General features: G+C 54.3%; 1 protein-coding gene across 1 annotated transcript; it reads left to right on the top strand.

Annotated features, from left to right (window-relative positions):
- Positions 1–933: 933 nt before the first annotated feature.
- Positions 934–25725, top strand: ARRDC1 (arrestin domain containing 1; the record flags this gene model as incomplete). The annotated part of the gene is made up of 8 exons (XM_079544872.1): positions 934–1051; positions 13306–13416; positions 22388–22438; positions 22942–23096; positions 23575–23757; positions 24131–24307; positions 24543–24948; positions 25661–25725. 8 exons carry the CDS (start codon positions 934–936, stop codon positions 25723–25725), a joined length of 1266 nt encoding a protein of 421 aa, XP_079400998.1.
- Between the last annotated feature and the right edge of the window lie 1933 nt (positions 25726–27658).

Here is a 27658-nt window from a genome sequence, read left to right on the forward strand (position 1 = left end):
CAGCACTGCGTTTGGTGTTTGCTGTTTGCTGTGGAATAAAGGGATAGCTGTTTATTTATTTATTTTTACAGACTTTTTGAAATGGAATCACGCAGCAGAAGTAATGCTGAGGGGGATGTACAGAGAGGGTGATACGAGGTGCTGTCCTGCTCTTTGCCCCCCGGCTCCCTGGGCTTGCCTCCCAGCCCTGGTCCCATGCTGTGTGCCTGTATGCTTCTCACTGGACACATAAAGTAATTGGGGATATAAAAAAATAAAGAGGGGGGAGAAGTGACAGCTGGGCAGGGAGAATTACAGGGAGATCAGATTAGAGGAAGCGCTGGGAGGCAAGATGGAGCCAGGCCTGGGCTGGGCGGCTGGCTCCATCCCTCACAGCCCGACCCTGCAGTTGGGTCTCTTCTTTACAGCTGAACCTATAGCCGGCTCTTATAGCCTGATCGTATAAGTGGGTCTGAAACGTGCCTGGCCCCATAACTAGCTCCTTTCCCCACAGCCTGGCTTCGTAGCTGTCTCCCTCCCTCGCAGCCTGAGCCTATAGCTGGGTCTTTCCCCTCACTGGGGTCCCATAACTGGCTCCTTTCCCTACGGTCCAGCCCTACAGCTGTGTCTTTCCCCTCAGCCTGATCCCATAGCTGTGCCTTTCCCTCACAACCAGACTCCCCCCTGCAGCCCAATCCCTCACAGTCCTTCCCCACAGCCGCATCCTTCCCTCACAGCCGGACCCCGCTACCGGCTCCTTCTCACACAACCGCGCTCCCCCTCCCCTCCGCGCCTCTCCGCCCGCCCCTTCCCTCAGGGCCCGCCCCGACCCCACGGCGCGGGCCGGGGCGGGCGGAGGCGGGGCGGCCCGGCGGGGCGGGGCGGCCGTCGCGGAGCGGCGCGGTGCGGAGCGGCAGGGCAGGTAGTAGCGGAGAGGAGCGGGCCGGCGCGGCCATGGGGAAGGTGCAGCTGTTCGAGATCCGCCTGGGAGAGAGCCGCGTCATCTACAGCCCCGGCGAGCCGCTGGCCGGCACCGTCACCGTGCGGCTCTCGGGTTCGCTGCAGTACCGAGGTGAGCGCGGGGCCTGCCCGGGAACGGGGACGGGGCTCCCCGGGCGGCGGCGCTGCGCGGCCGGAGCGGAGCGGGGCTCGGGGCTGGCAGCCGCTCCGCGGCACTCGGGCCGCGCCGGTCCGGAGCATCCCGCAGTCGGCTGCGTTACGGGGGTCTCGGCCCCCCGGGATGGGCTGCCGGCCCGGGGGCTGCCCTGCTCCGGAGAAGTCGGTAGCGATCACACGTGCTGTGCTGCGGAAACGCGGACTGGTTTTTTGCTTTCCTTGAGGTTGTCCTGTTCGCTTCTGTCGCTGTGATAAATTACTGGGGGTAAGGATGACCGAAGAGCTTCAAACGCAGCCTCCCTTCGCCGTGCTGCCCCACCGCGCTGCTCCCGTTCCTTTAGCATCTTTCCCAGGTGCCCACAGTGGCTTTTGGGAGCTTCCTCGGGAGGAAAAGAAGCATCTTGGTCAAGCGCGGGCTTGTCGGCTGTTGGCGAAGCGCGTGCGTCTCCTCGTCGGCGGCTCCTTCCACCCAAGGCACTGGCAGCGGTGCGCGCTGACCTCCAGCTGGGTGCATCTGTGCGGGCTCAGCTGTCCTTCGGTAGCGAGCGCAGGGCCTGAGAGAGACAGCACGTGCATGGAGGCAGAACTTAAGGAGAGCTGTGCCTTCTTGTGTTAGAAGTGTTGCGAGTGCCCGTTTTGGGCTGAGGTCACTGCGCCTTGGTTTCACCGCTGGGATGGCAGCTTGCTGTGGCTGGTGCCTGCGGCGGCCCAGATAAGCAGTGCACGTGGGGATGTGGTGCCCGTGCTGTGGGGTGCGGGGCGGCTCCTTGCTGTGTGCGCTACCTGCTGGGCAGGTCTCCCCTTCAGGAGAACAGAAGTGGTGGTTGAAGCATCTTTCTGGGCACAACAGCAGGCACTCTGCAGAGCAGGCAGCTGGATCTGATGGCAGAGGGGTCAGACAGCCTCTGCCACGCTGTGCCTTCTGGGCATGTGGGTGGATGGTGATAGGAGGAGGGGGGGTGGTTTTAAACTAAGACGAGGGAGGTTTAGGTTGGATGTTAGGAGGAAGTTTTTCACTCAGATGGTGGTGAGGCACTGGAACAGGTTGCCCAAGGAGGCTGTGGATGCCCCATTCCTGCAGGCATTCAAGGCCAGGCTGGATGTGGCTCTGGGCAGCCTGGGCTGCTGGTTGATGACCCTGCACATAGTAGGGGGGTTGGAACCAGATGATCCTTTTCAGCTCAGGCCATTCTATGCTGCAGTTCTGCTGGGTTGTGGAGAGAGGTGGGTGGAACGTCTGTGGCTTCCCCGCTTGTGCTCTGTGCAGTGTTCACCCACACCTCCTGCGACCAGGACTAACAAGCAGCTCCCTGGGGAAAGCGTGCGGTGCTTCCCCTTTGCAGGGTCATGCTCATGGCATCCAGGTATGGCGCTTTCTATTTCCTGAACTGGTCTGACGTGTGTAGTTTTTGAGACAGCAAACACAAACAAGCTTGCAGACGATTACTTCACACGGTACCTTGTTTTATGGCTCTTGGAAATTGCCCCTATCAAAGGATGGTCAGTGCAAGCGAACAAAGCTCGCTCTGCCTCGCCAAACGTGCTGGAAGTCTTGGGTCATAGGAAAGCTTAACTGGAGACACACCTTATAGGATCATAAAAGCTCCCACCTACGCTGGCTTCCTTGCCAGCCCTCTGACTGCTGTAATGGCTGTTCAGTAACATATTGGCCTTGCTGGCCATGCAGCAGCATCACAAATGGTGACTCACCTTTCGTGACCCATGTGGACCCTCTGGGGCCACATCAGCGGGGCACGCTCACGCCGTGGCCGTGCCAGGACGGAGGTGTTCCTGTGAGAACTTCTGGGCCTCGGGGGAGGTCGCTTATGGGAGTGCATGTCCCTAATTGGTGTGCCTGACTTGCTGGGTAAATCATCAAGCGCCTGTGTACAAAGAACAATTAATCTAACAGGAATCTGGCACTGGGACAGCTGGGTATAGAGGTAATTTGGGGGAGATGGGCGGGAAGGAAGTTCCTTGCAGAGCATGGGCAGCCCTGCTTGCTGGCAAGAGCATGCTGGAACAACGCTGATGCTGCTCAGGGGTACTGGAGCACTTTTCTCACTGTTCTGCAGCATCCAGGGCCATGTGGGTTATTTCAGCCCTGATGCCTATTGCTCAGGATGCTTCTTGTGGGCAAAAGTGTAACGGTAAAATAACAGTCCTATCTCTTGGGTCACTGAGAGAAAAGAAACTGAAAGCGCTTTCTGGAGCAGATTTCAGCACGGTTTCTGTACTCTGTTATTTAGCTGTCCAGGTTTATGCGATGATGACTTGACTTTCAAATCAGTCCCTTGAACTACAAATCTACAGACAAAAATACTGCTGTCTGTGCTCTAGAAGTACCCAGGTACATAATTCTCATTTCTGCAGAGTCTCACAGTCATCATTTACTGCTTTAATGTAGTACACGGTTTGACTTCTCACCTGGAAAACTGGGAAATCTGGCAGTGGAGAAGGGGCTGAAGGCAGATCCCAAGCTGTATGCCCAAACTAAAAGGTCATTTCTGTGTCCCTGGAAGGGTAGCAGGAAGAAATTTGAATTTGGCAGTGCATGATGTAGCCTTGCCCTGCGTGGGGAAAACGGTGACACCTGAGAGTTCTGATAGCCACAATCCTCTGTACAGGTTGGACTGTGACACGGGAAAATGTTCCTGCAGAAGGGCTGTGGCTTAGGCTGTTCTGTGAAGCAGTGGCGAAAGGATTCATCCTTTCATGTGTCCATCAGACAGGCAGGAGGGTCCCATGGCTCAGCCCTGCTCTGGATGCAGCCTGGTGAAGGAGTGTGATGCCAGCAGCACACAGCTGAGTGTGATCTCAGGGATTTTGGAAGGTGGGATACAGCAGCGGCCGACAGTGACACACAGGACTGCTCGGATTGCTCTGCAGCATCGCCCCAGCAGGCTGGATGGCTCCAGCAGCAGTGCCAGTGGATTAACTTTCTTTTCTCATTGTTTGGAGCGAGACAGCAGTGAGCTGTGTGGCCAACCCTGTCTGAGACTGGGGAACAAAAGAGGGATTTTTGCTATCCTGGCTGGCTTGCTGCTGGAGCTCAGCTCCTCTGGAGTCAATAACTAATCACAGGAATGTTTTGTGTCTCTTGTCTCTGCAGCGTGTGCCGCTCTCTGCTTCTCCCCCCGCCCGTGCACCACTTGTGCTCATCTTGAGAAACTGTTTGCTGCTTTCTTTGGCGAGGAGATGTGCTGCAGCCTTCCCTCTTGTTTAACAAAATGAGAGAACAAGTGGAGTGGAGCTCTGTCAGTCTGATTTGCTTCCAAGTGTGACAAACGGGGTGCAATTGCGCGTTCCCTCCCTGGAGCAGTGTGGAGCTGGCAGGGCCGTAGCTTGTCTTCTGAGTGGGACTCAGGTAGGCAGGAGGGACGCTCCCTCGCCAGGAGCAAGAAACTCTGGGCTTTCAGTCCCTCTTCCTGAGGCAGCTTCCCATCCCTTGTAGGAACACTGCAAACCGGCACCAGCCAGGGGCTGGGGGAGAAGGAACTTTCCTCCTGCTTAGGGCAGGTGCTCCTGAAACAGCCTGACAAGAACGCTGAGCGTTTAGCTTGGTGCCTCTTTACTTGAGGGCTGAACACTGAAATCTTGCCTGTGCAGCCTCTAGGCTACTGCTGTGACCTCTGAAGGCAGCAATTCCTGTGGAAGTGTGATTTTTATTTTTTTTTGTGCTGCTCTTAAAGTTGTCACTCTTAATGTCCTGTGTGGAAGTGAAAAGTGCTTCAAGAGGAAGGAACAGTGTAAAGGACCTGGATGGCTGTGAGCCTTGTGTGCAGGTATGCCTGCATGGCTGTAGTCCCATTTTATGTCTGTGATCTGAAACTGGAGGTGTTGTAGCTTCAGACCACAGAGATGGGCAGATGTCTATCTGCTTGCAATGCCTTTTGAGAAGCAGCTCCACGTTCCCCAGCACTCTTTGGCTGTTTAAAAATTGCTGGTGGCGTGCTTGTGTCAAGTGTGAACTGTGTGTATTTGTTCAGCTACAGGTAAGCTTGTGAATGGAGGCTTTTTACCAGGGAGTGCTTAGCCCTGGCTGGGTACCACTCTGCCTGGGATCACATGTGGCATTTAGAAGGGTGCTGAGCGCCACACGGTTGAACAGAACAGATGAGCGAACTCCCACAGGTGTGTCAGCACCCTGAGAGTATGGGGGTGTCCCAAGGTAAGGACAGACCCTGCTTTCCACCTCCTTGGGAAGATGAGGGTGGCAAGTTTGTGCCAGTCTGCAGTTGTTCAGAGAGTTGTTTAGTTTAAAAATGCCTCGACCTTTGAGCACTTCAGTCTTGATTGAAAACCAGAGTTTATCAGATATCCGCAGCAAAAAGGCTGTTTCCGAAAAACATGAATCATTTCTGGAGTGTTAATGCTTATAACTTCCAGTCCTTTGTTCTTGCTGAAGGAGCCACGTTCTTGATGGCTCTGGCTGCAGATGGAGGTGGTGCTGCTGCTGCTTACTCTTCCTCCCTCATGTGTGTGCACTCGCCTTAACCCCAGGTGTTCCCTGCAGTAAGACTCGGGTCAGAGCGGCAGCATCTGTGGGGAGGAAGGCTCACTGGGTAGGTTTGATGTGCTTTCTTGATGGAGAGCATCAGCATAGGGCTGGGTGTCAGGTCTGGAGGGTGAGCTGAGTGAGACCCCAGCACTGTTTGCAGGTGTCCAGCCTGGCTGTGTGCATCATCTTAGGAACCCGTACTCCTCCTAGCATAGTAGGGATTTGTTATGAATCTGATGCTCTGCTAATAACAAGAAAACATAATTTGCCTTTCCAAATTGATGATTCTGCTAAAAATAGAGAATCCAGCTGTTTACATTGAATTGCATCAAAGGAAATCATAGGAGCTCTTATGCAGAACGAAACTGGGTTCTGGCTGCTTTCTCCCAAGTCGCTGGAACTGGGGGAGGAATATTTCTTGACAGCTGAGATGTGTGAAGGCAGTGGTTGGGAGCTCAGCATGGTGTGAGAAACCTTCACTGGGAGCACACGGCTGTGCTCTGCCATGGCTGCCAGTGCCATGCATTGCCTCCAGCCAGGGAGCCAGGCTGCGTGCATACAGGGGACTCAACTGGTTGACTTTATTGGCTATAAATAAAGCTCTTCAGGAAGAGGCACTTGAAACCTCCCCTGCAGGAGGGGTGAGCTGGCAATGGGCTCGTGCCTGGGAGCAGCCAAGCTGAGCCTTGCAGGTCTCAGCATGCTCTGGCTGCTCCTCGGGAGCTGCTGCCTGCAGCTGAGTGGCAGGGCAGGTGGGCTGCAGCACAGAGCTGTGGTTGCTTGTCCCCGTTCTGTTGTCTGCTTTCCTTTTAGATGGCTCCATCTGCCCACACCAGGATGCCTGAGCAGTTGTGAACTTGCCTCTTCGGTCCATCTCAGTGCTGTGGGGACAAACTCATTCAAGACACCTGGCTGTGACAGCATTGTCTGTGCTGCTGCCTCTCACTGTGTGACAGGGGGTGTTCAGCCTCTAACAGGCCTCTTTCTATCTATCAGTCTGAGTTTGTGACTGCTCTGCTCTTGGTGGAATGAGTCCTGGAGACTCAGTGCCCAGGAGTGTCCTTGAGCACTGGGAGGGGAGGGAGGAATGTCTCCTCCACTTCCCAGAACTGATGCTGTCTGCAGGACTGGCTGTGGGCCCGGAGCCCTGTGTCTGGCAGTGTTCTGAAAGGCAGCAAGCAGCAGTCGAACAGGTTGCCCAGAGAAGTGGTGGTGCCCCATCCTTGGGGACACCCAAGGTGAGTCCGGATGTGACTCTGAGCACTGTTGGAGCTGTGGGTGTCCCCGTGCATTGCAGGGAGTTGGACCAGATGGCCTTTAAGGTCCCTTCCAACTCAGGTGATTCTATGATTCTGGAGGAGCTGCTTGAGCCACAGCTCCTAGGTACGCGTGCCCATCACCAGCAGAAAGTGGGGTGATTCAGTCCCTCAGCAGAAGCTGGCCCAATGCAGCCCTCCTGCTTGGGTGTTTCTGTGAGCCTGGTGAGCATGAATTTCCAGAACTCTTTGAAGCCTTTATTTAGAAAGAGCCTGAAAAGGGAGTAGGCTCTGAATCAACCTCTTTGTGGTAAGCAGAGAAACCTGATCAGTCGGCTGATTATTTTACGTACAGAACTCGGGGGGTGTGGGGGAGGAGGTCACTAAACCTGCCCAGGGAGTGGGAAGAGCAGAGCTCTGGTGGTCACAGGCTGGCTGGTGTTCCCAGAACATCGGAGCTCGGCCTTGTTGCTGTGGCTGAATGGCTGGCTTGTTCTGCTGGTGTGCTTGGTGCTGGCAGGAAAGGAACAAGTGTGTTTGACAATGAGTTTAAAGGAGCGGTTTGCTACAGTGTGGACCTGACTGGTCTTCAAGCACCTAGAGAATGCCTCCTGGGACCAGCGGTGTGGTTACTGTGGTGGGATTTCTTGCCCAGTTCTTCTGTTTTTAGTGTGTACTGGAATATCCTAACTGCTTTGGCCCAAAGTAGGGCTAAGTGCTGGGTGGAAACCTCTTTCCATTTGGGCAAGCTATAAAAAAAGTGGTTCCTCTCTTCATTTTCACACGGCTCAGCCCGAGGAAGGTGGCTGCGGTTGGGCTGCAGTGCTGAGTGCTGGCGGTCCTGGCAGCATTCCTGTGCACCGGGTGAAGCTGTGCCGGCTCCTCTCTGCTGCACCTCAGCCATGTGGGACTTGTATTCCCCTCCCATGGGGCTGATCAGAGGCCCAGCCCTGAAGGTAGAGATGCTCTGACTGTTGGTGCAGCGAGTCTCAAACGGAGCACTGGAGGGCAGGTGTGTCTGTCTGCAGTCAGGTCAGTTTCCTTCTCTGAACTTATGCCATGAGAAGCAGAAAGAAAAGAGTTTTCTGAGGCTGAAAGCTGCCTTACTGCACCAGAAGAATGACTCCACCATCCCCTCTGGCCTTCCTCTCATCTGCAGCTCCTCTGCATTTCTGAATGGATGTTAGGAAGGAGGCTACAAGTGCCGGTGTTGCAGCTGAGGTGGGTGGCTGGCACAGAGATTTCCATGGTGAGCATGAGATCTCTGTGCCAAATGCTGCATTTCCTGCAGTGCCTGCTGTGCTGCTGCCTGGTCAGAGGCTTCTGCCCTCCTATCCTGGGAGGGAGATGCCGGTCCCTCTGCATGCAGCTGGTGGTGCTCAGTTGCTCCTGCACCCGGAGACCCATTTCTGCTCCATGTTGCACGGAGCATTGCTCCTGAACCACGTGTACAATGGAGTGAGAGCTTGGGCTCCTTGAACTGGGCTGAGGTGTGACTTCTTTTCTTCCCTGCTTCTTCTGAAGCCATGCTGCTGCCTGCACCGTGACCAGGGCTGCTCCTTCAGGAAGCCCATGGGCCTGGTGGTTGGCTGTGGTGGCGCAGCACCTACATCCTTCTGCAGCTTACAGAAAACTTCTTTTTTGCAAGAGGATGTTTTGAGAAAAGGGGATGCTGGAGGAGTGTGTCTGTAGCGAGGCGGCTGCAGCAGCACTCCAGGAAGTGAAATGGGGGCTGAAGTGCAGCCATCAGACCTGGTGTGGGGATGCAGCAGGTTTTGGGCCCGTTGCATCGGGGCTCAGTGGCACGTGGCTGTCCCCTGAGTGTCTGGGTGGCCCTACTCACCGGTGAGGTTTCCTCCCATCCTGCCCTGACGTGGGTGAAGACAGGCTCGTTAAACGTGCTCAGCCAGGGATTTCGTTCCAGATGCTCAAGATGACCCCTTTTCTCTGAGGGCAGCCCGCGCGCTGATAAAACTCTGTGATGCTATAAATAAACCTGTCAGCTCTGCAAGGGAGAAAAGCCTGCAGTTTGTCCTTACCAGGAGCCCAGCAGCTTGCTTTCTTCTCTGGGGTGTGTGCAGAATTCTGATTTTGGACAGGGGCTGGAAACAGCAGGCGTTCCTGTTGTGTATCTATGATAGGGGAAAGCGCTTGCAAAGGGAGAGGATTGACCTTGTCTGGGAAAAGACCTGGCCAGGAGGCACAGCTCTGCCTGGTCTCTCTTTGGAGAAGTCTGTGTTTCTGGGATACGAACACCCTTGATATATTGTTGGGGTGGATTTTGGCTAAAGCCAATCACCCTTAGCTTAAGTAACAGCTATGGGTCACCCATATAGCACAGCCATCACTGCCCAGTTGTTGCTGCAGGTGGAGTTGTCACTGTCTGATGCTCCAGGCTTCCTGCCGTGGGTTGCAGCTGTGGGTTCAAGTTGTGTGTAAGAAAGACCCAGCAGGGACCTCCTGCATTGACGTGGCAGAGCCAGCTCCACTGTGACAGCTGGAGAAGATGGGGACACCTCCTTCCCTGAGGCTGAGTGCCCTCTGTGGCCCTGAGCTGAGCTCTGGGGTGGGAGGAGATTGGAACTTCTCTGGGCAGTCCTTCACTGTGCCAGACCCACCGCTGCCTTCAGCTCCATGCCAGCTCTGCTCTTGCCTTGCTGGCTTGCTAAATGCCCGGGTCTATTTGTGTCTGAAGGAGGTCCCAAAAGGATGGGGACAGCTCAGAATTAATTAGGACTTGCTGGTTTAATTAATAGATTCTTAGTGTATTTGTGCAAATGGTTGGGAGCCTGAGGAGCAGCTTATCTCGTGAGCTTCCAGCCTTCCTGTGCAGAGGAGGACAGGAGCCCTTTGTGTCAGACCTTGTACTGGTGAGTTTGTGAAAGCCAACCTGTCCAAGGCCTTGTTGTGCTTCTCTTTGTGGTCTTGGTTTCCTGGTACTTGCGTTTGTTGTTTTGTTTTTGTTTTTTTTTTAGTAGAGCTTTTCTAAGAACCACCAAGTCTCTGCAAACTGCTCGAGAGCTGCACTTGTGCTGTGTGCAGGCCTTGAGGCCCCCACGCTGGCCCCAATGGGGTTGGCAGTTTGTGTGCTGTCAGCTGGGCTTGAGGGAAGAGGCTGTGGGCTGCTGTGGGTCTCGTTTCCCCCCACCCCAAAGAAGTGGAGCCGCTGTGACAGCCCGTTGATCTGTAGGCACAGATTCTTCTGGGGCCGGAGAGAGGGGAGAATCTAATTGAAGCATGCTGATAGCTGCCTGCTGCGGCTCCGATGGAGAGGGGTGAGGAAAGGGCTCCTCTTGGCTGGTTTCCATGAAATGAAGACTATCTGATGCAGACTTGCTGGGCTCTCACAGCCCTCCTCCCCTCCCTGTTGCTGTTGTTGTCTGGAGCCAGGCACGCAGCAGCCCTTCTGCAAGCTCCTTTGGGATGTGCTGTGTGTGTGAGGATGCTTCAGGGTGGCTTTGAACCTGTCTAGCCCTGTGCTTGTGGATGTGGGCTCACCATTCTCAGCCGAAGCTCCTGGGCCCATCAGTCCAGATACTGACTGGCATGGGCTTCAACTGGCAGAAACCCAGGGCGCTTCAGCTGGGTTCTAGAAATTGGGGTGAGGGCTGCATGCCCTCTGCTCTCCCCTTGCCTGCAATGCGGCGCCAGCTCCCCGGGGAGGGCAGCTGGCTGGATCAACAGAAAAAGTAATCTGAGGTGTACGGCTGCTCTCCTTACATCACCCTGGAAGAAGGCAGACGTACCCAGCTCCTGGCATCTCTATTTTTGCTTAGAGCAGAGATGGATATGGCTGAGCTGTCTCCTTTTATTTCCAGCACTTGGCGAATGCTGCGGTGCGTTGCTAAAGATGCGTCTGGCTGGATGCAAGCTGCTGCTTCTGAGAGTGCCGGGGGATCGTGGGGGTGAAGGGCTGCAGCCTTCTGCATTGCTCTGTGATGCGCTTCTCCACTTCTTGCTGCCCTTTGCTCACCCCTTCACTTCCCTACAGCTTTTTGCCTTTTTTTTCCTGTATTTATTTAAAGCAACCTGGGTAAACAGAGAGCAGGAACATGGGAACTGGGGCTGCTGGTACGACTGGATTTAGGAGGCATTTTTAATGTGTTTCTAACAACCAGAATCGGGCTGTTCTGATGCACGAACTCATTTTCTGTATCTGCTACTTGGCATGGAGATTGCCTGCAGGGAGCTCCTGGAAAGTTTCAGACTATGCACTTAGCTTCCTGGCAGCCCTGCTGACGAACTTTGCACTTCCAGTTGCTGCAGCTCTGATGTTGCTGGTTTCCCAGAGCTGTCCTGCTGACCCCACTTTTAGCTCGCAGCTGCCCCCAGCGCTGCATGCCTGGGTTCTGCCTGTCAGCTGCTGCATGTCCTGGCTCTTCCTTGTGAACTAGAGCCTGTGTGCCACAAGAGGAGTGACCTTCAGGACCGTGACAGCAGAGGGCCACCCATGGTGAGGACCTAGAGACAGAAGCCTTCCCTCTTGGCTGTGACCAAACCAGTTTGGATTGTTGGTGATCAGCTGAGAGGCCTTGGAGCTGACAGCCCTGTGGACAGTCCATGTTTTAGCACTCCTCCTATAGAGGAGCCATAGCTGGCTGCAGTAAGGCTTTCAGATGGGGCCTGTGTGTAGCCCTGAGGTTTGTTGCAGAGGAGCCCAGCTTGCAGTGTGGAACAGCAGCTAAAGGTTGGCTCTGAGTGCTGGGCTGCAGCACTTGGCACTGCTGAGTCCCTGTCTCCCATGGGAAGGGAGATGGGGCAGTAGTGTCTGTGTGCAAAAGTGCCACCCACCTGCCTCCAGGAACAGGAATGCCTGAGCACTGCAGTGCAGCAGGCGGGCTTGGATGGAAGACTTCCATCTCCAACCCAGCGTCTGGGTGTTGCAACAGATGGCAGTTATCTTTAAACTTTTCAGATGGTCGTTATCTTTAAGACTCTGTGGCTGAGGGAGGCTGTGGGGAGCCTGTACCGGGGCGGTCCGTCCTGTTCCTGCTGAGGCTTTTTCACATTTCCCATGTGAAAACATGGGAGCAGAGTGGCTGAGCCTGGGCTTGGTGTGAGTGCAGCCAGCCGGGCTGTCAGTGCTGGGAGAGCTCCCACCCTGCTAAAGCTGCTCCTTTTGCCCTCTGATGAGAGCGGTGGGTTTCCCCAGTGGGTCTGTGTGGGGTGGGGGGGGGGGGTTGAGCTCTGCACTGTGCTCCAGGGGATCCATGCCAGCTCAGCACAGCCATACTCAGTGCCACGGCTGTGCCAGCCATGCTCTTTGCTTTGTCCCCAGCATCAGAAGTGCTGGTGTGCCTCGCAGACATGGACAGAGCCAGTGCGTAGCAGTGCTTGATTAATGAGAGTTGGCATCTGCCACTGTTCATCCCGTGCCCTTGAGGATGAAGCTGCAATGAGCTTGGGTGCTCTAGGTCATGGTCAGGCTGTGACCAGGTGAGCAGGGCTGTGGGTTGGCTGTTCCTCCTTTGGGACTGGAGCCCCAAGCAGCCCGTTCGCTCTGGACTCCTATAGCAAAGCACAGGGAAGGGGACTGGGGTGTGCACTCTGCGTTCCCCCTGCAGAGAGAGCTGGGTTTGGGTTTCTTTCCACCCTGAGTTGGGCTGGCAGGGCAGGCACTGCAGAGAGCAGTGTGGGGTGCTTGTGAGCAGCATTGCTTGCAGCTCAGTGCTTGGGAGACAGGAGGTAGGGGAGCTTGGAGCAGGAAGGCAGCCCCAAAGTCAGGCAGATTGGCTGCCTGCCTCCTGGGGAGAGGCTTCCTGTGAGATGCTTCTTGGATGCAGTAAGCAGATGGGTGAAATGGGAGCAGAGCCTGTCTGGTGGCTCCTGCTGCCTTTCTGCAAGTAGAAGTATGCATCCAGCAGGTCCAGCAAGGGAGTTCTGTGGGATCTGTTAAAGCTGTTGCAAAACCTGGTGGGAATCAGGACAGGACAGGAGACATTCAGGCTGAAAGCACTGCAGGTGCCTCTTGCTGTGTAACAAGCAGGGCAGGCACAGGGATGACTTTTCTAGGGTTGGGTACAAACATAGCTCTGATTCTGTGTTTGCTTTGGGATGGTCAAATGGCATCCTGAATGCTTCTGGACCTGGCTGTGTGGCTTTGCTGTGAGCCCTGTATCTCTTGCAGGAGGAGGAGGTACTCTCTTGAAGTGGTGTCTGGCTGCTGAGAAGCACCATCACTCAGCAGCCCTTGTGCTGAAGTTACTGCTGGGGCCCTTACGGTGAGAGCCAGCATGAGAACTTACTGGTGCTGACAGCTGCAAGTAGCACTGGGGGAGCAGAGAGAGTGTGGCAGTGCTGAGAGCGAGGGGAAAGCGTGCTCTGTGCTGGAGGTGTGACCTGATTCTCCTGCTCCCTTTTTCCACCCTGTGTGCGTTCACGAGGCCTCGAAGGAAGTCTGAAGCTGTGGTTGTGCTTTTTCCCAGTCTTATGCGTGTTGTTTCTCTTTAACAGCCATCAAGGTGAGCTGCGTTGGATTCTGTGGAGTGTCAAACAAGATCAATGACACTGCCTGGACCGTGGAGGAACAGTATTTCAACAGCACACTGTCTCTGGCAGACAAAGGTGAGCTCCACAAGGACATGGTGGTGATCTGTGGGTGTGTGGTTTCTTACTGGAGACGGCTGACTGGTCTGCAGCAGTGCATTGATGTGAAATATTCCTTCATAAGGCTGCTTTGACTTGTGCACAGAATGTATGAGCCGATACTGGAGACAGCATGAGCTGTGCAGAGTGGCACCCTGATTGGCTGCACAACTTGGCAGCTACCTAAAACATGGTGCATCCTCTGGCTCTGCTCTGTCTAGAATGGGGCTGTCAGCAGCCACTTTGCTGCTGCTGGTGGACGTCTGTGAGCAGAAAGTGCTGTGCCTTCACCCTGCTCTGCTTTCCATCTGTTATCTATGGCCCTATCAAAACCTTATCAGAACTGGTCAGCTGAGGCTGATTGCAGGCTGGGAGTGGTTGAACTACACTGAAAGGGAAGTGGAGGTGTTGCTCGTCCTCCAGGAGGAGCACTGGCATGAGCAGCCTACGGCAGCTCCCAGCACACAGCTGCCAGCCCAGATGCCTAGAGATAGAGCAGCGGGGCTGTGTTATCCTTGTGGGTAAAGTGACACCACTAGCCTCAGGGGAATCTGGGCTCAAATGAATGCTGTCATTCTGCTATTAAATAGGTCAACCTCAGCATAAATAATTTATGCTGTGCTCTGGCTCCTATCAGAATCGAGAGGTGCCACTATTCACCTGCTAAGGGCACTGGCTGTAGCAGTAATTGTAACGTGGCAGTAGGCCAGGCTAGCAGTCCTCTGATGCTGCACTGATCCTCTGATCTAGTAACAGGAAATGGGTGAAGCTGAAGTGGCAGCTCCTGCCACCTCAGCGATTTCTCAAGCAGAGCTTTTAGCATGGAGGGGAGTCTGACCTCACTTGGAGACAGTGCTGCTTGCTCAGGCCCCAGGAAGGGAGGTGGCTCACTGCTCAGTTTGGCTCGTAGCCTAGGGGCTGCAGGAGGAGTCAGACTGCTTGGGAGGCCAATGAGAGATGGTCCTGCTTTTGAACATGGTAGTGATCACAGCCAGGGGTCTCAGCTGTGAATGCTGGGCTGGCAGAATCCTGGAAGCTTTGTAAGGGGCCGCAGGCAATTCAGTGTAGGTGAGCTGGGGACTGTGAACAATGGTGGGTTCCTGGAGAAGCTTAAACCTGCAACTGCACTGAAAACGAACTTTCATTTGTTCCTAGTGTTAATGATTTGTGAGGAAACTGTGCTACTGTGGACGGTTCTGTGATGGTTACAGCAGAAGCTATGGGATAGGAGTGGGAGAAGGTGGGTTTGCTGCCCCTGGGAAATGCTGATGGCTGCTTCTGCACTTGGTTATTGAAGGATTGGATCTGGGAGCTCTCCCTTTGACATCTGGAGCAAATGGGAAAGGACAGAATTGTCCCTTAATGTGACACCTTTGAATACCTGAATTCCAGAAAACCTGCAAAAACTGGTATTCCCAGCTCCTCAAGTCATCACAAAAAGCACTAGTCTTTTTGCTCTTGACTTTTCTGGAATCCAAGCTGTTGTGCACTGCTGGGTTCACGTGTCAACCCAGTGCTGCAGGGGGCCTGGGCCTGAGCCTTGAGGAGTGCTGGGGCTGTGCTGCTGTGCCTTGGTGCTGCTGTGGTGGCTGCATGCTGCCATCTTCCTGTACTAATGCAGCCCAGGGCAGGAGGGAGTGAGCACTGGTGGGGCAGGGCTGATCTGAGGAGCTGTGGATGTAGCGAAGGGAGAATGCGTCCTGTAGGACTGTTGAGCTCAGAGCTGAGGTGTGTTGTGGTGCTGTTACTGCCCTGTCTTGCAAAGGTACAGTGCAATATTGGGGAAAAAGCAGGTTGCAGCTAGCTGCAATCCAGAGCAGCACACCAGATACTGTCACTGACCTGTGTTCTGCTTCTTGTGTCAAAGGTGATACGGCTGTCTGCAGCTGGGACAGAGTGTATGTGCATGTGGCTGGAATGCCATCCATGGTTTGACGCCCCTGGTACAGAGACACAGCCCACCTGTGTCCTTTCTGAACAGGGAATGGCCATGGGCTGGGTGCAGGGGAACCCCTGCCTCCCTGCTGGCACTGTCCCCGGACCTCTGGCAGAGGGCTCGTGCAGGCAGACCATGAGGGAGGACCCCAGGTGTCCCCAAGGCCATGCAATCATCATGTACCCAGCTCCACTGTCCTTGGGGCTGCGCCAGCCCTGCTCCTGTGAGATGGAGCAGAGAGGGAAGCTCAGTCTGATAAAATGCTTGCGTGATCTCTTCCCATGTTTTGTGTGGCAAAATAAATAGGAAGAAAAGCAGCCTGTGCTCTTGGAGGACGTGCTGGGAGAAGAGGTTTGCAAAACTGTGGAAACTTGGAACACTCTCTAAGCATTTGAGAGCAACTCTGCTCTTCTGCACCCACGCACCTTGTTGCTGAACTATGGGTGGGGGCAGCCAATCCTATGTGGCATCAACTGTCATTTGTTTTATAGACGTGACTTATTTTTTCTTAAAGGGTGTATCCTGCATGAGAGGAGACAGACCCTAAAAAATACCCTGTGTGCCCCTTTGCAGCACAAGGCACTGTTTAAGGCACTGGCTACATCCTTAACTTCTTTCCTTGCTTCCACATCAGAGCAGCATCAGTGTGGGGGGCTCAGGCTCCCTCCTGGCTCAGAGCAGCTCAGAAGGCCCCACACACCACTGTGCTCCTGCCTCTAGGAGCTGGGTATTGCTCAGAGTCTGTGCTGTAGCCTTGGCAAAGACTTGCAGCCCAGTGGTTTAATGAACTCTGCTCGTTACAGAGAAGCTGCCAGGAAGCGCTGCGGGCAGCAGCTGCTCTGAGTGCATGCAGGCAGGGCCTCACTGCTGTTTGCTGAGGACACTGCAGGGCTGTGGAGGTTGTTCAGCCTGTGGGGTGGGGTTGGAAGGGGGACCTCTTTGTTTTGCCTCCCAGAGGGGAGGGTTTGCTTTTCCCACCTGACCTGAGTTTGGCTTGGCCCCTTGCTCACTGGTGCTGGCTCGTCCTGGGTCATCTTTTTGCAAAGAGGGAAAAAACGCAGTGATGAAGGGAGACCCACAAACGTGAGTGGTGTTGGTTTTCCCTGGGTATCTGTGGTACAGGAGATCAAGTACACCAGTTGCTGCGAGTACAAAATAGCCCTGCTTGTCTCCACTGCTCAGACAGAGATGCTTCTCTTGATCCCATATAATGGAGTAATTCAGCTCTGCAGAGGACTTGCACTCCTCTCCCCTCCCCTTCTGCAGCTCTGGCCTCGTTCAGCCAGAGAGGAGCAGGTCTGCCATGAGCCTGCACAGGGCTGTTTGCTTTGGCCATGCTCTGTCTCCGGCTGTGCACACGGCTCTTGCCCTGTAGATGGATTGTGCATGCAAAGGTAGACTTTTTCTTTAAATCCTGTTTGTACCTGAGTTGAACCCATGCAGGGAGTTGGCTGTAATTGCCAGCTGACCTTCCTTTTGGCAGCTTGTTAGCTAGCTAGCAGGCACTGTGGGGAATTCCTGGCTGCTACACCTGCTTCCTCCTCTGGCATATTTCTTGTGCAAAGTGCTAAAATGGGGCAGCTGTGCATCACCTCTTCCCTGCTGGCCTGGCACAACATCTTCCTAGCCATCACAGACTGAAAGGTTACAATTCTGTCTTCCAACAGAATTAAAAAAGCGTGAGGACCTGACTGGGCAGGCATGGAACGATGCAGGGAGGGTCTGGGTCTGTTCTCTGGAGTGTTTGCAGGAGGGAACAGAGCAGCGGGGCTGGACAGCCCTGGAGGAGGTGAGAGCAAAGGCGAGCAGTGATGAGCCCTGAGGAGTCTGTGGTGCCAGGTTGTGCCTGCACTGTGCTGCAGGTTGTGGAGCAGTAACGGCACATTCAGCCCAGCAAAACCATGTGGAAAGAGCTGCAGTCACTGTGGGTCTCAGCAGCTTTCTCAGCACTTCCTAATTTCTTGCCTCAATAGATCACTGTTAATCCTCAGAGGTTTTTGCAGCATTGCTGTACTGCCAAATCCTACTAATTCTTTGAAAATGTCACTGAGAACTGCTGATACAGAGAAGTGTAAGCAGCGGAGCCTTTACTGCAGACTTGCTGCTGAGCCTTCTTGTGTGTTTTCTTCCTCTGTGCTTACCTCCTGTGTTACAGAAGGGTTTATCTCAGCAGTGTTAACCATATGGGAGCACCGGACGTTGTTCCCACCATGTGTTTGCGTGCAGCTAATCCAGCATGAGCAAGTTGCTTTGAATGGGAGCCTAGAGCTGGGGCTGTGCCCGCACCGCTTGTGCACTGTCCTGATCAGCTGAAGGCTGCTCCATAGCAGCAGTGCTTTTGGGCAAGCAAAGCCAAGCTGAAGGCCGTGTCCTCCCCTAGCTGTGCTTGCTGTTGGGGCTGTTCAGGCTATTGCTGCTCCCTCTGAGAGCACCTGTGTCCGTTGCTGGGCTGGTGCCAGCAAATGGGTGTGTTTACCCTCATTTATTGTAGTTTGTATTAGTGTATTAGCTTAATCCACAGAATGGAAGTCCTGGTGTTATTGCTGCGACTGCCCAGCATCCCTCAAAGTGCCCCAGAGCAGGCAAAGCTAACGCTTCCCTTCTGAGACAGCCTCTGGATGAGAAGGGCCCTGATTTTGCTTACAGTGCAATTTGTTGGGCTGCAGAGGAGGGCAGGGGTGCGAGGTGCTGGCTGTCAGGGCTGTGTGGAGGGATGGAACTTCAGCAGCTGAGGAATTGGGCTCCTGTCACACAGTGCAGAGCTGGGCTTGGTGTGAGTGGAGCCAGCCAGGCTGTCGGTGTTGGCAGGGCTGCCTCTTTCTCAGCTCAGAAATAAAACCTTGCTCCTTTCTTGCTGTTCACATTGATGCCAATCATGTCAGCCCCAAGGAGAACTTGAGCTGGGCATCTGCAGCACTGATACCTGCTTTGGGGAGCTCGTGTGCCCTGGGGAAGCAGGATGCTGCAGGGAGCTCCTATTGCTGTGGGCAGTGGCAGGGAGCCAGCAGGCACCAGGTACCTGGCCGTGCTGCAGACTTTGGCCAGCACACTCATTGCATCGCTCACTGAGTAGCCAGAGAGATATTGCCATATGGCCAGGCCTGCTGTTCCCCTGTTAGAACAACCAAAAAGTATGTCCTGTCCAAAGGCTAAACTTGTTTGTGCTCCAGAGCAGCAGTGTCTGCTGTCATTGGCAGGGTGCTAACAGCCAGCAGGGCTGGAGGTCAGGCAGGAGTTGGCTCCGTGCCGGGGTGGAGGACACCTACCAGGCTCCTGGTCCTGGCTGCAGAACAGGTAGCACCCTCCTCTTTGGGAAACAGAAGGGAGCAGCATGCTGAATATCCATCTTTGTAGCCCTTGTCGAGCTGTGCATGAAGCCTGGCAAGGCTGGGAGAGGTGAGTGCTGCACCCTGCGCTGCCGTTACAGCTGTCTGGCCCTGCAGGCTCCAGCATGCTCAGACGTCTGGGCTGTCTCTCCCAGTGCATCAGAGTGTGAGATTTCAGAGGGGTGAGTAATGCAGCTCAGCTGAGTCTATCGTTGCTGTGCATCGGTGGCCAAGGCATCTCCCAGCCCTCTGCTGGCTTCTCTGCAGCTCCATGCCCTGCTGACACTGAGCTGGGCACTCTGTCCTGGTGGTGGTAGGTTGCTGTGGGCTGGCAGGAGGCACTGCTGGGCACAGAGCCCTGGCTCCTGCAGGGATTTGGGATGGAATTGCTGGGACTGGATCAGCAAACTGGAAGGAGGCATTTGGCTGATGTCTCCGTGGCAGCACTGGTTTGAACTTCAGGCCCCACCTGTACTGTAAGAGCAGTTTGTTTGCGTGGGCTGTTGGAGGGAAAGCTGCAGAAAAGCCTGGGAAGCATACAGGCTTTGTGCAGTTCAGATCTGCTGCCAGGGGATCCCTACCAGCCAGGGCTGTCTGCACCTTTGTGCATCAGTCCCAACCTATCTGCAGGTGCATCCAGCTGCAGGGCAGGCTCAAGGCATGGACAGCTTGAGCTGAGCGCAGGAGCCCTGTGTGAGCCTGGGGAAAGTCTGAAAACCTCTGTGCCTGGACAGCATACAAGGTGAGCAGGGTGACAGTGAATGCCCTGAGTGCCACGGGATGCTCTGAGATGTTCTGCAGAGTGGAGCTGGGCTCAGGGCTGTGCTCCCCATCGCAGGGGATGCCCTACAGGGCACCGGGCACCCCAGTGCCCTCCTGGGTGCTGGGTAGAGAGTTCAGCATGAGCACTGCTTCCTTTCTGCACACCCTCCTCCACATTCACCGGTGCAAACAAGGCCCCTTTCCCAGTTTGGCAGCGAGAGGAGTGGCTGAGCCATGAAAGGGAGAGTCGTCCTTCTGCGTCTGGACAAACCCTCGCTGGCAGCGGAACCAAGAGGGGAAATCTCCAAGGTTGTTCTTTGCTCTGCACTGTTAGCGTGTCCCTGCTGCTCCACCTCCTTGGGTTGCTTGTTTTCTTTTCCTATGGCAGCAGTTCCTTTCCCTCCAGGACTTTGTAGGGAGGATATCTGCGGTGTGGGCCCTGCTGGCTCGGTTCCTATCAGGTAGGAGGGCTGCAGGCACAGCCCCGTGGCAGAGCCCTGCTGAGCAGCCTCCCTCTGCTGCCTAATGACTTTCTCAAGATTATTTTTAGCTGCACGTAAACTTCAGGAAAAGCTTTTGCATCTGAACACACTGTGGCCTTTGTTTGGGCTTTGGGGAATGGTGAGGTAATGGCTTGGTGAGGCTGTGGCAGCTTGCACAGCCCTTTCCCCTCACTCTGTGCATTTAAAAGCCGCTTGGGAGCCCTGGGGCACACAGTGTGTGGATCCAGCTCCGTGCTGTGTTCCTGTGAACCTGGCCTGGTCTCTGCTTAAGTGTGTCCTTAGCAGAGCTCCTGGTGCAGGAGCAGGGAGCAGCTTGGCTGCTGTGAATGTCTGCCTGCACTCTGCAGCACCCGGGCTTCCCAGCAGCTTTGTCAGTCTGCCAGCGACCCGAGCGCACCCAGGCTTTCACAGGAACCTCCCATCGTGGTCAGGATCTTCTGTTTTTCTTCATCTATTTTTATTGAGCCTTGTCCCAGGAATAGCTCTGGCACTGAGCCCCTGGGTATGCCTGCATGGGTATGCTCCCTGCTGCAGTGGCCTCCAGGCTTGCGATGTGGGCAGCAAAAGCAGGCACAGCGTGCTGGGGCCCTTTGAGCAGCTGGTCATTCATTAGCCATTCATTAAGCAAACCATGTCGTGTGTTATAGTGGTAGGTGCTTGGTCCAGGCTGCTGTACCATTGGAAAATTCACTGCATAAAGCTGCTTCCCAAAAGTGAGGATGTGCCTTAATAAGAGGCAGGAGCTCTTGGAGCAGTGGCTGAGTGCTTCGTGCCAGCGAGGCTTTGTGCTGGAACCTCCAAGCAAAGGCACCTTCTGCATCCCAGCGCTGCCCTCCACTGAGCCCTTCCCAAGAAGGCAATAGGAGAAGGCTGCGATGTCTCGAGGCTTCCAGAGCAGGCATTGAGTTGCTTTATGCCTCCACCTTGTGACAAGGCAGCATGTTGCATTTTAGCCTACATATCCGGTTTTATCTGGGGATGAGAAGGGAGATCACCAGGAGTGTATTTTGGCTTGGAGCGATGGCAGTGGGCAAACCATCTCCTTTCTTTCCAGGCTAAGTGTATAAACAGACAGCTCTTCTTTCCTTCCTGACTTACTGTAGCAGTGGGATGAAATCAGCTGCAGCTGTGTGTGCTGGGGGCTGCGGGCTGTGCAATGCTTCCTGATAGGAACTGTGGACCGGGCTGAACTCTGCCTCATCTACCAGGGCACGTGCTGCAAATGGGGGTTATTCTCTGCTCCCTTTCCCTGTCGTGTAATCCACCTGATCACCTGGTACCAGGATGTTATTACTGTCAGCTCTGCAGAGCCAGCACTGCTAACAGGCAAGCTGTCTGCTTGCTCTTGCATCAACTAAACAGCCAGCCAAATTTAGAGCCTTGGTACCTCCAGCAGCGATCCTGCAAAGCAGAACAAACAGAGCTTGAGTTAATAGGTATCCAGGTCTCCTCTTAGCACTGCCAATCTGAAAACAAAACCTCTCATGTTTATTCAGAAAATGTGGATTCCTCTTTATATCTCGATGCTTTGCTGGATGAAGGCAGCCCGAGGAGCTGCCTGGTGCTCCCAGCTCACACCGTGGGGCCTGTTTGGGGTCACTGCTGTCCTTGGAGGGGTGGGGGACCAGTTGGATGCAGGGGAGCCTGGGGTTGGAGCTGGTGCTGTGTGCCAGGTCTTGGCTCTGCTCTGTGCCCTCGAGGCGGCTGTTGCAGGGAGCTGAAGAAAACCAGCACTGAGGTTTGAACTCCCAGCGCTGGGCTGGGAGCCTGCAGCCTTCCCTGAAGCACTGGGTGCCATATGTGGGAATTCACAGCTGTGGTTTTCTGCCCCACGCTGTTATGACTGCCCAAGGGGAGAATTCAGGGACATTGTTGAAGTTACTTCTTGACTCTGGTCCTCCAGACAGCTGGGCTGAGTATTGCAGGTCCCATCTTGGGGCCAGGATCTGCGGAGGTGCATTCAGGCCTGGGATTCGGACCTCTGGTTCCAGCTTGGTGCCCACCAGACCTCCTTACCCCACCTGCAGGCAGTGCCTTTGCTTCCTCATCTTCCCCTCAGTGGCTACAGCCTCCCTGAGGGAAGCAAACAGCATTCCTTCTTAGTGCCCTCTGTCAGCAATGTGGGGCTAACTGCCCTCTCTAAAGCATGTGGTGTTGGCATTCCTTCAGCCCTGTCTGGACCAGGATATTTCCAAGTATCTTAACCTAGGCCTCATTGGGAACACAGACGTGTCCTGCCCCAGGGACAGGTGAGTTGCTCCTTGGATGCAGAGGGTGAGCATGGTGGTGTCCCAGGGTGAAGGCAGCTGGACGAGTTGTGTGCCTTCCCTTGGGATTGGACTCTCTTGCCAGAAGCTCCTGCTCCAAAAATGCCCTTCCAAGGTGACAGTCTCCCACTTACCTGTTACTCTTATCTCCCACAGGAGTCCTTTCAGCTGGGGAGCACAACTTTTCGTTCCAGTTCCTGTTGCCAGGTATGATGCAGATACACAGCTGGAGGCCCTTTCACATAAGCCAGGACCCCAGCTTTGGGAGCTCTGCTGAGGCACAGCTGGTGACTAGCTGGTGGAGGCAGGGAAGGCCCAGGGGTGCCAGGGGGGACTGTAAGGTTGACCACAGACAGCAGAGGAGTTTAGGCAAGCTGTATGCTCCTATCTGGAGCAAAACTGGGTTTGCAGTGCCACTGACAGCTCGGGCAGAACCCTGTGGGCTTTCACCTGGGCACAGCGGTCCTGGCCTGCAGCTGGCCAGCTGTCCTGGGTGCAGTGTGCTCTGCAGTGGCGTGGGGGTGCCTTCTGTAGGGAGTCTGGGTGACCCAAGTCCTCGTCCCCAGGTCTTTTTTTGGGAAGTCATGTGTGCCCTGTCTCTCGGATGCTTGCATAAAGCTTGCATAAAGTTGAAGAGTAACTGTCTCGAACACAGAAATGATTGGCTTAACTGAGTCCTGTGACACCTTTTCTTTCTGTCTTGACTCCAGCCTCTGCTCCTACATCATTTGAAGGTCCTTTTGGCAAGGTCCTCCATCAGGTGAAAGCTGTGATAGACACACCTCGCTTCTCCAAGGACTACAAGTGCAACAAGATCTTTTATGTTCTCTGCCCTCTCAACTTGAATGACATCCTTGATATTGAGGTAGGAACAAAGATGAGTTTGGCTGGGAATCAAGGCAATCAAGGCTGCTTCTCCTTGTCATAAGTGATATTTGGGAGTAATTGTGTGTTTGGATAATTCTCTGACTGCATGTCCTGCTGGTGCAAGAGCAGCCTGAGGACTCTTGCTCTTGATCTGCCTTGCCATCAGTCCCCACTCAGTGATTTGTTTTGACTCCTCCACCCATTGCTTGGAAGATTTAAATGAATTTTGAACATGCTGAGAGAGGCATCTCTCCCAGCCAGTAGCACCAGGTGTTTGTAGAGACCTGGCTTTGGGGAACTTGAAGAGATGCTACCAGGACAGGAAAAACTGGGGAGGGTGGAGGAGAGAGGCCTGTTGTCTGTGCTACTGGTTCTTCATGGCCTCTCAGAGCAGATATTGCTGCTTGCATGTTTTGGGTCCGAGCATTTTCCTGGAGGCTCTCTGACACTCTTGGGTCACCGTCTGTCTCCTGCAGCAGCCCAACACTATGTCTGTTACCAAGAAGTTCAACTACAAGCTCGTGAAAAGCGGCAACGTTGTCCTGACAGCCACCTCAGATCTGAAGGGGTACATTGTGGGGCAAGTGATCCAGCTCCGCACAGACATAGAGAACAAATCAGGCCGGGACACCGGGGCTGTGGTAGCCAGCCTACTGCAGGTAAGCATCCAGGAAGATGATTCTTTGGCTATGCTGATCATCCAGCTCAACAAGGCAATTGTGAAGCTGGCTGTTTTCACTGCAGTGAGCATTGCTGCTGCTTTTGTCTGGAAGGTGGCAGCAAGTAATCCAGACCTCTGGCTAGCTTTGTTTCCCTCTGCCTTCCTGGGGAAAGAGGTGGTGGGACTTGTCTTGCTTATCGCACCTCAGTCCATAACGCAGTGATGGGTTAATCCTGCCCTGTAATATGTGCATTACATTTGAACTTGTTTGACAGAACAACTGAGTGGTTTTGTGTCCTGCCTTACTTTTGTGGGGGAAGGATGATCGTCTGCAATCTTTCTGCAAGCTCTTTTTATTCCTGTCTGCACAGAAAGTGGCCTACAAATCCAAGCGTTGGATTTACGACCTGAGGACCATCGCAGAGGTGGAAGGTTCAGGAGTGAAAGCCTGGAAACATGCGGAATGGAAGGAGCAGATCCTTGTTCCAGCACTGCCCCAGTCCATTCTGCAGGGCTGTAGCCTCATACATATCGATTACTATATCCAGGTGAGCAGCGTGATGCTCTGGTGGGCTGTGCTGCAGTGATGGCTGTGTGCGGGGGGCACCTTGTGGCTGTCAAAGATGTAGCTCTGCTGAGGAACTCAGTGTGACTTGTTTTGCTGGTCAGTAATGATGGGTGAGGCTGCCCTTGTGCTATTGTGCTCCTTGTTAGGTGAGCCTACTTGCGCCCTGTGCAATGCACGACAAAGAGGATGTCACTTTGTTCTTCCTTCTCTTCCAGGTTTCCCTCAAGTCACCGGAGGTTTCAGTCACCCTTCCCATTTATATTGGCAACATTGCAGTGAACAGGGTCCCCCTGAGCCCTTCCCGGTCTGTCCAGCACCTGCCATCTGCAGTGGTACCCAGTGCCCCCCCGGAGGAAGAGGAGGCAGCCGGCGGTTATCACCCAATGGACAATGTCTTGATCCCCACCAAAAGCCATTCCCAGCAGCAGCCATTTAGCTACGCCCCAGGACTGAGCTTCCAGGAAGCGGACTCGGAGCAGACAGGCTCCCCAAATCACCCCACCCTCTGCCTCTCGACAGGAGCCACCATCCCTTACTACGCCGAGGGAAACGTGGTGCCCGTGCCCACTGCTAGCTCGCTCATTTTGCCTCCAGAATACAGCACGTGGGGCTACCCATACGGTGAGCATCCCATTCCTGAGACCTAAACAGTCTGGCAGTGTGATAGCAAACATCTGCTATGACAGGAGTCCCTTTGCTAGCTGAAAAGCCTGGAATATAGAGATGTCAGCTCACCGGGGGCTGAAGTCAGGGGAAATTGTGAGAGCTCTCTGCCTGCCTTCTCTGAAGGAGCTCCTTGTGGCTGTGACAGCCAGCTGTCCGTTCCCACATCCACACCCATGCTGCTCTAGGCTTGCTCTGAGAGGATCTCCCTGCTCTGAAATGAGCTTTCAGCCTCCCACAGATATAAAAACTCCTTGGCTTGTGGTGAGGCTGGCGGGAGCAGAGCCAGGAAAGTGATGTAACTGAAATCTTATGTCTGCTTTGGAGTGGGCCTGCATCTGGTCTGGAGACAGAAGCTGTGGGGGTGGGCACTGAGAGACTGTCCAGGATGGAAGAGCTTGGGAAATCCCAGCACGCTGCGTTGCTGAAGCAGTATTTCTCTGAGGTGGCTGGGACCAGTGGCATGGCACAGTCCTACGTGGATAAACCAGTCAGTCAGCACTGAGATGATGAGAGATGCTCAGACCGTGTCACTTCAGCTGGGCAGGCTGTGGGTCCTGGAGTGCCTGCACACACGTTAGCAGCTTGCTGTGCTCAGTACTGATTTACATAGATGGAGGTTCAGGGAGCTTCCCACTAAAACCTTTCTTCTTGTTTCCTTTCCCTGCAGAGGCACCTCCATCCTATGAGCAGAGCTGCAGCAGTGCCAACTCCAGCATCAGCAATGGCAACTAACCTCCCCTGCTCCACATCCCGTCGGCACGGTTCACCAGCCTGCTGCAAAGTCTGGTACAGCAGAAGGCGTCTTTTTATCTCTTCGGCTGCTTGGCAGAGCAAATGGCACATCCTGGCCTGGGCTTTTTGAGTCTCTTTCTTGGGAGGGGGAAGATAAAAGGGCAGCCAGAACAGCCCGTGTTGTGTGTAGGAGAGGTCTGAACCATCTCATTCTGCTGCACCAAAAGCTGGAAGATCTGGTCTTGCCCCAGGGATGCCTTCTGCAGCAGCCTGTATTGGAAGTACTGAAGTCACCACTAACTGCTTTACTATCAAAGCACCTGCGATGCCTTATCTGAAACACTCCTGTCTTGGCATGTCTCCACTGTAGGTGAAGGCTGGGCTGTGTGAACTTTCTCTTCTCTTTCGTGGGCTGCGTGCTCTCCAGAAATGCTTCTCAGAGCTCTTCCTCCTCGTCCTCGTAGGTCCCAGGGGGAAGTGAAACAGGAGCTTTCTTGGAGTAGGCAGGGTTGGAAGGTCAGGGGCTCCTGCCAAGCCAAAAGCACAAGCCCTTGCTGTACCTGCGTGGTGGGATGAGTGACTGGCAGCCTTTGGTGCCTGGGCAGTGACCTGGACCGCCACCTGCTTGTGCTGAGTGGAGAGCAGGCTCTGTCAGCAAGGAGCCTTTTTAGCAAGGATAACTTTCTAGAGGAGACAGACCGTCCTTGCTTGCTGCTAGGATGACCAGCGCCTGTCAACAGGGGACACCAGCTCCTGTGCCCCATCTCCTGCTCCTGCAGGGCACCCTCTCCATCCCAGCTGTCTGGCCTTAAGCAGGCCAGAATTACACGACAATCAAGTTACAGAAATGTCTGATGCTACCTCTGCATCTGCCCAAGGACTCTGCCCATGGAAGCCCCATCCTCGGCGGTGCCCCCCTCTCCAGGCTCAGCCTGGCCCTTTGCTCCCTGCTCCCACACCAGCACGGGGGGCTGCATGGCTCGGGGATGGCTGGTACTGCTGTGCTGCTCATCTCCAGAGCCCCGCAGGATGCAGAACGGAGAGAGTGGGAGCACAAACTGCTACACTTCACTCACAGCCTCTGCTGGACCCGGCGGGTCAGGGGAAGAAGCTGGGATACTGAAAGCAACTTTTTTTTGTTTGTTTTTTTCCTGTTTTCTTTTTTTTTTTTCTCCTTCTTTTTTTTTTCCCTTCCTTGTCGTTTAGCTTTTTAGCACGGACTGCCCAAGCTGAGGAAACCAAACACAGGACACTCAGAGCTGTGGGCATCCAGCCACGGCTGAAATAGCAGACTGCACCTTTGTCACCTCTGAGAATCGGTCCCGCACTTCCTCATGCTGGGCAGGCAACATCTAACGAACCTCCTAGCAGCTCTGCTTCCTCACAGCCCCGGCTCCTGCTGGGGACAAGCCCTGCTTTGCACTCTTCCTTTGCAAAACCCTTTTTGTTTTATTTTCTTTTAAAAGTGTTGAACTGCTTTAAGGGTAGAGTAGAGAAGGTGCCGTTCTGAGCGAATGATGATCATTGTCCTTAAATATATATATATATATATATGAGACAAAGTTTTGTTTTTAATGATCGAATTCATAAATACAAATTTTAATGCTGTATTTAATAAATTATTCCAAGAGAAACTGCTGTGCTCTTTCTTCCATTTCTGATGCTGACCCATGTGCCTCTGGGGTCAGCTGGAAGGCTGCTCCCTGTGCCCACAGTTTGCTGATACCATCGCAAACAAGTTGGATTTGTCTCAGTGTTCTGCAAGCAGCCCGAGGCACGGCCTGCCTCTCATACACCAGGATTCTTCCTCACTCTCTGCTCACCTTGTGCTTCTGCCCAGCATTTATTATTTAGGACTTTCCCCTTTGCCTGGGGATCCCAGACTGCAGGGTGAAAGATTCCTCTGACCCCCACCAGGGGCTGTGAGCCCAGC

Source organism: Tetrao urogallus, assembly GCF_951394365.1.
Source record: "Tetrao urogallus genome assembly, chromosome: 19".
Classification (NCBI taxonomy): Eukaryota; Metazoa; Chordata; class Aves; order Galliformes; family Phasianidae; genus Tetrao; species Tetrao urogallus.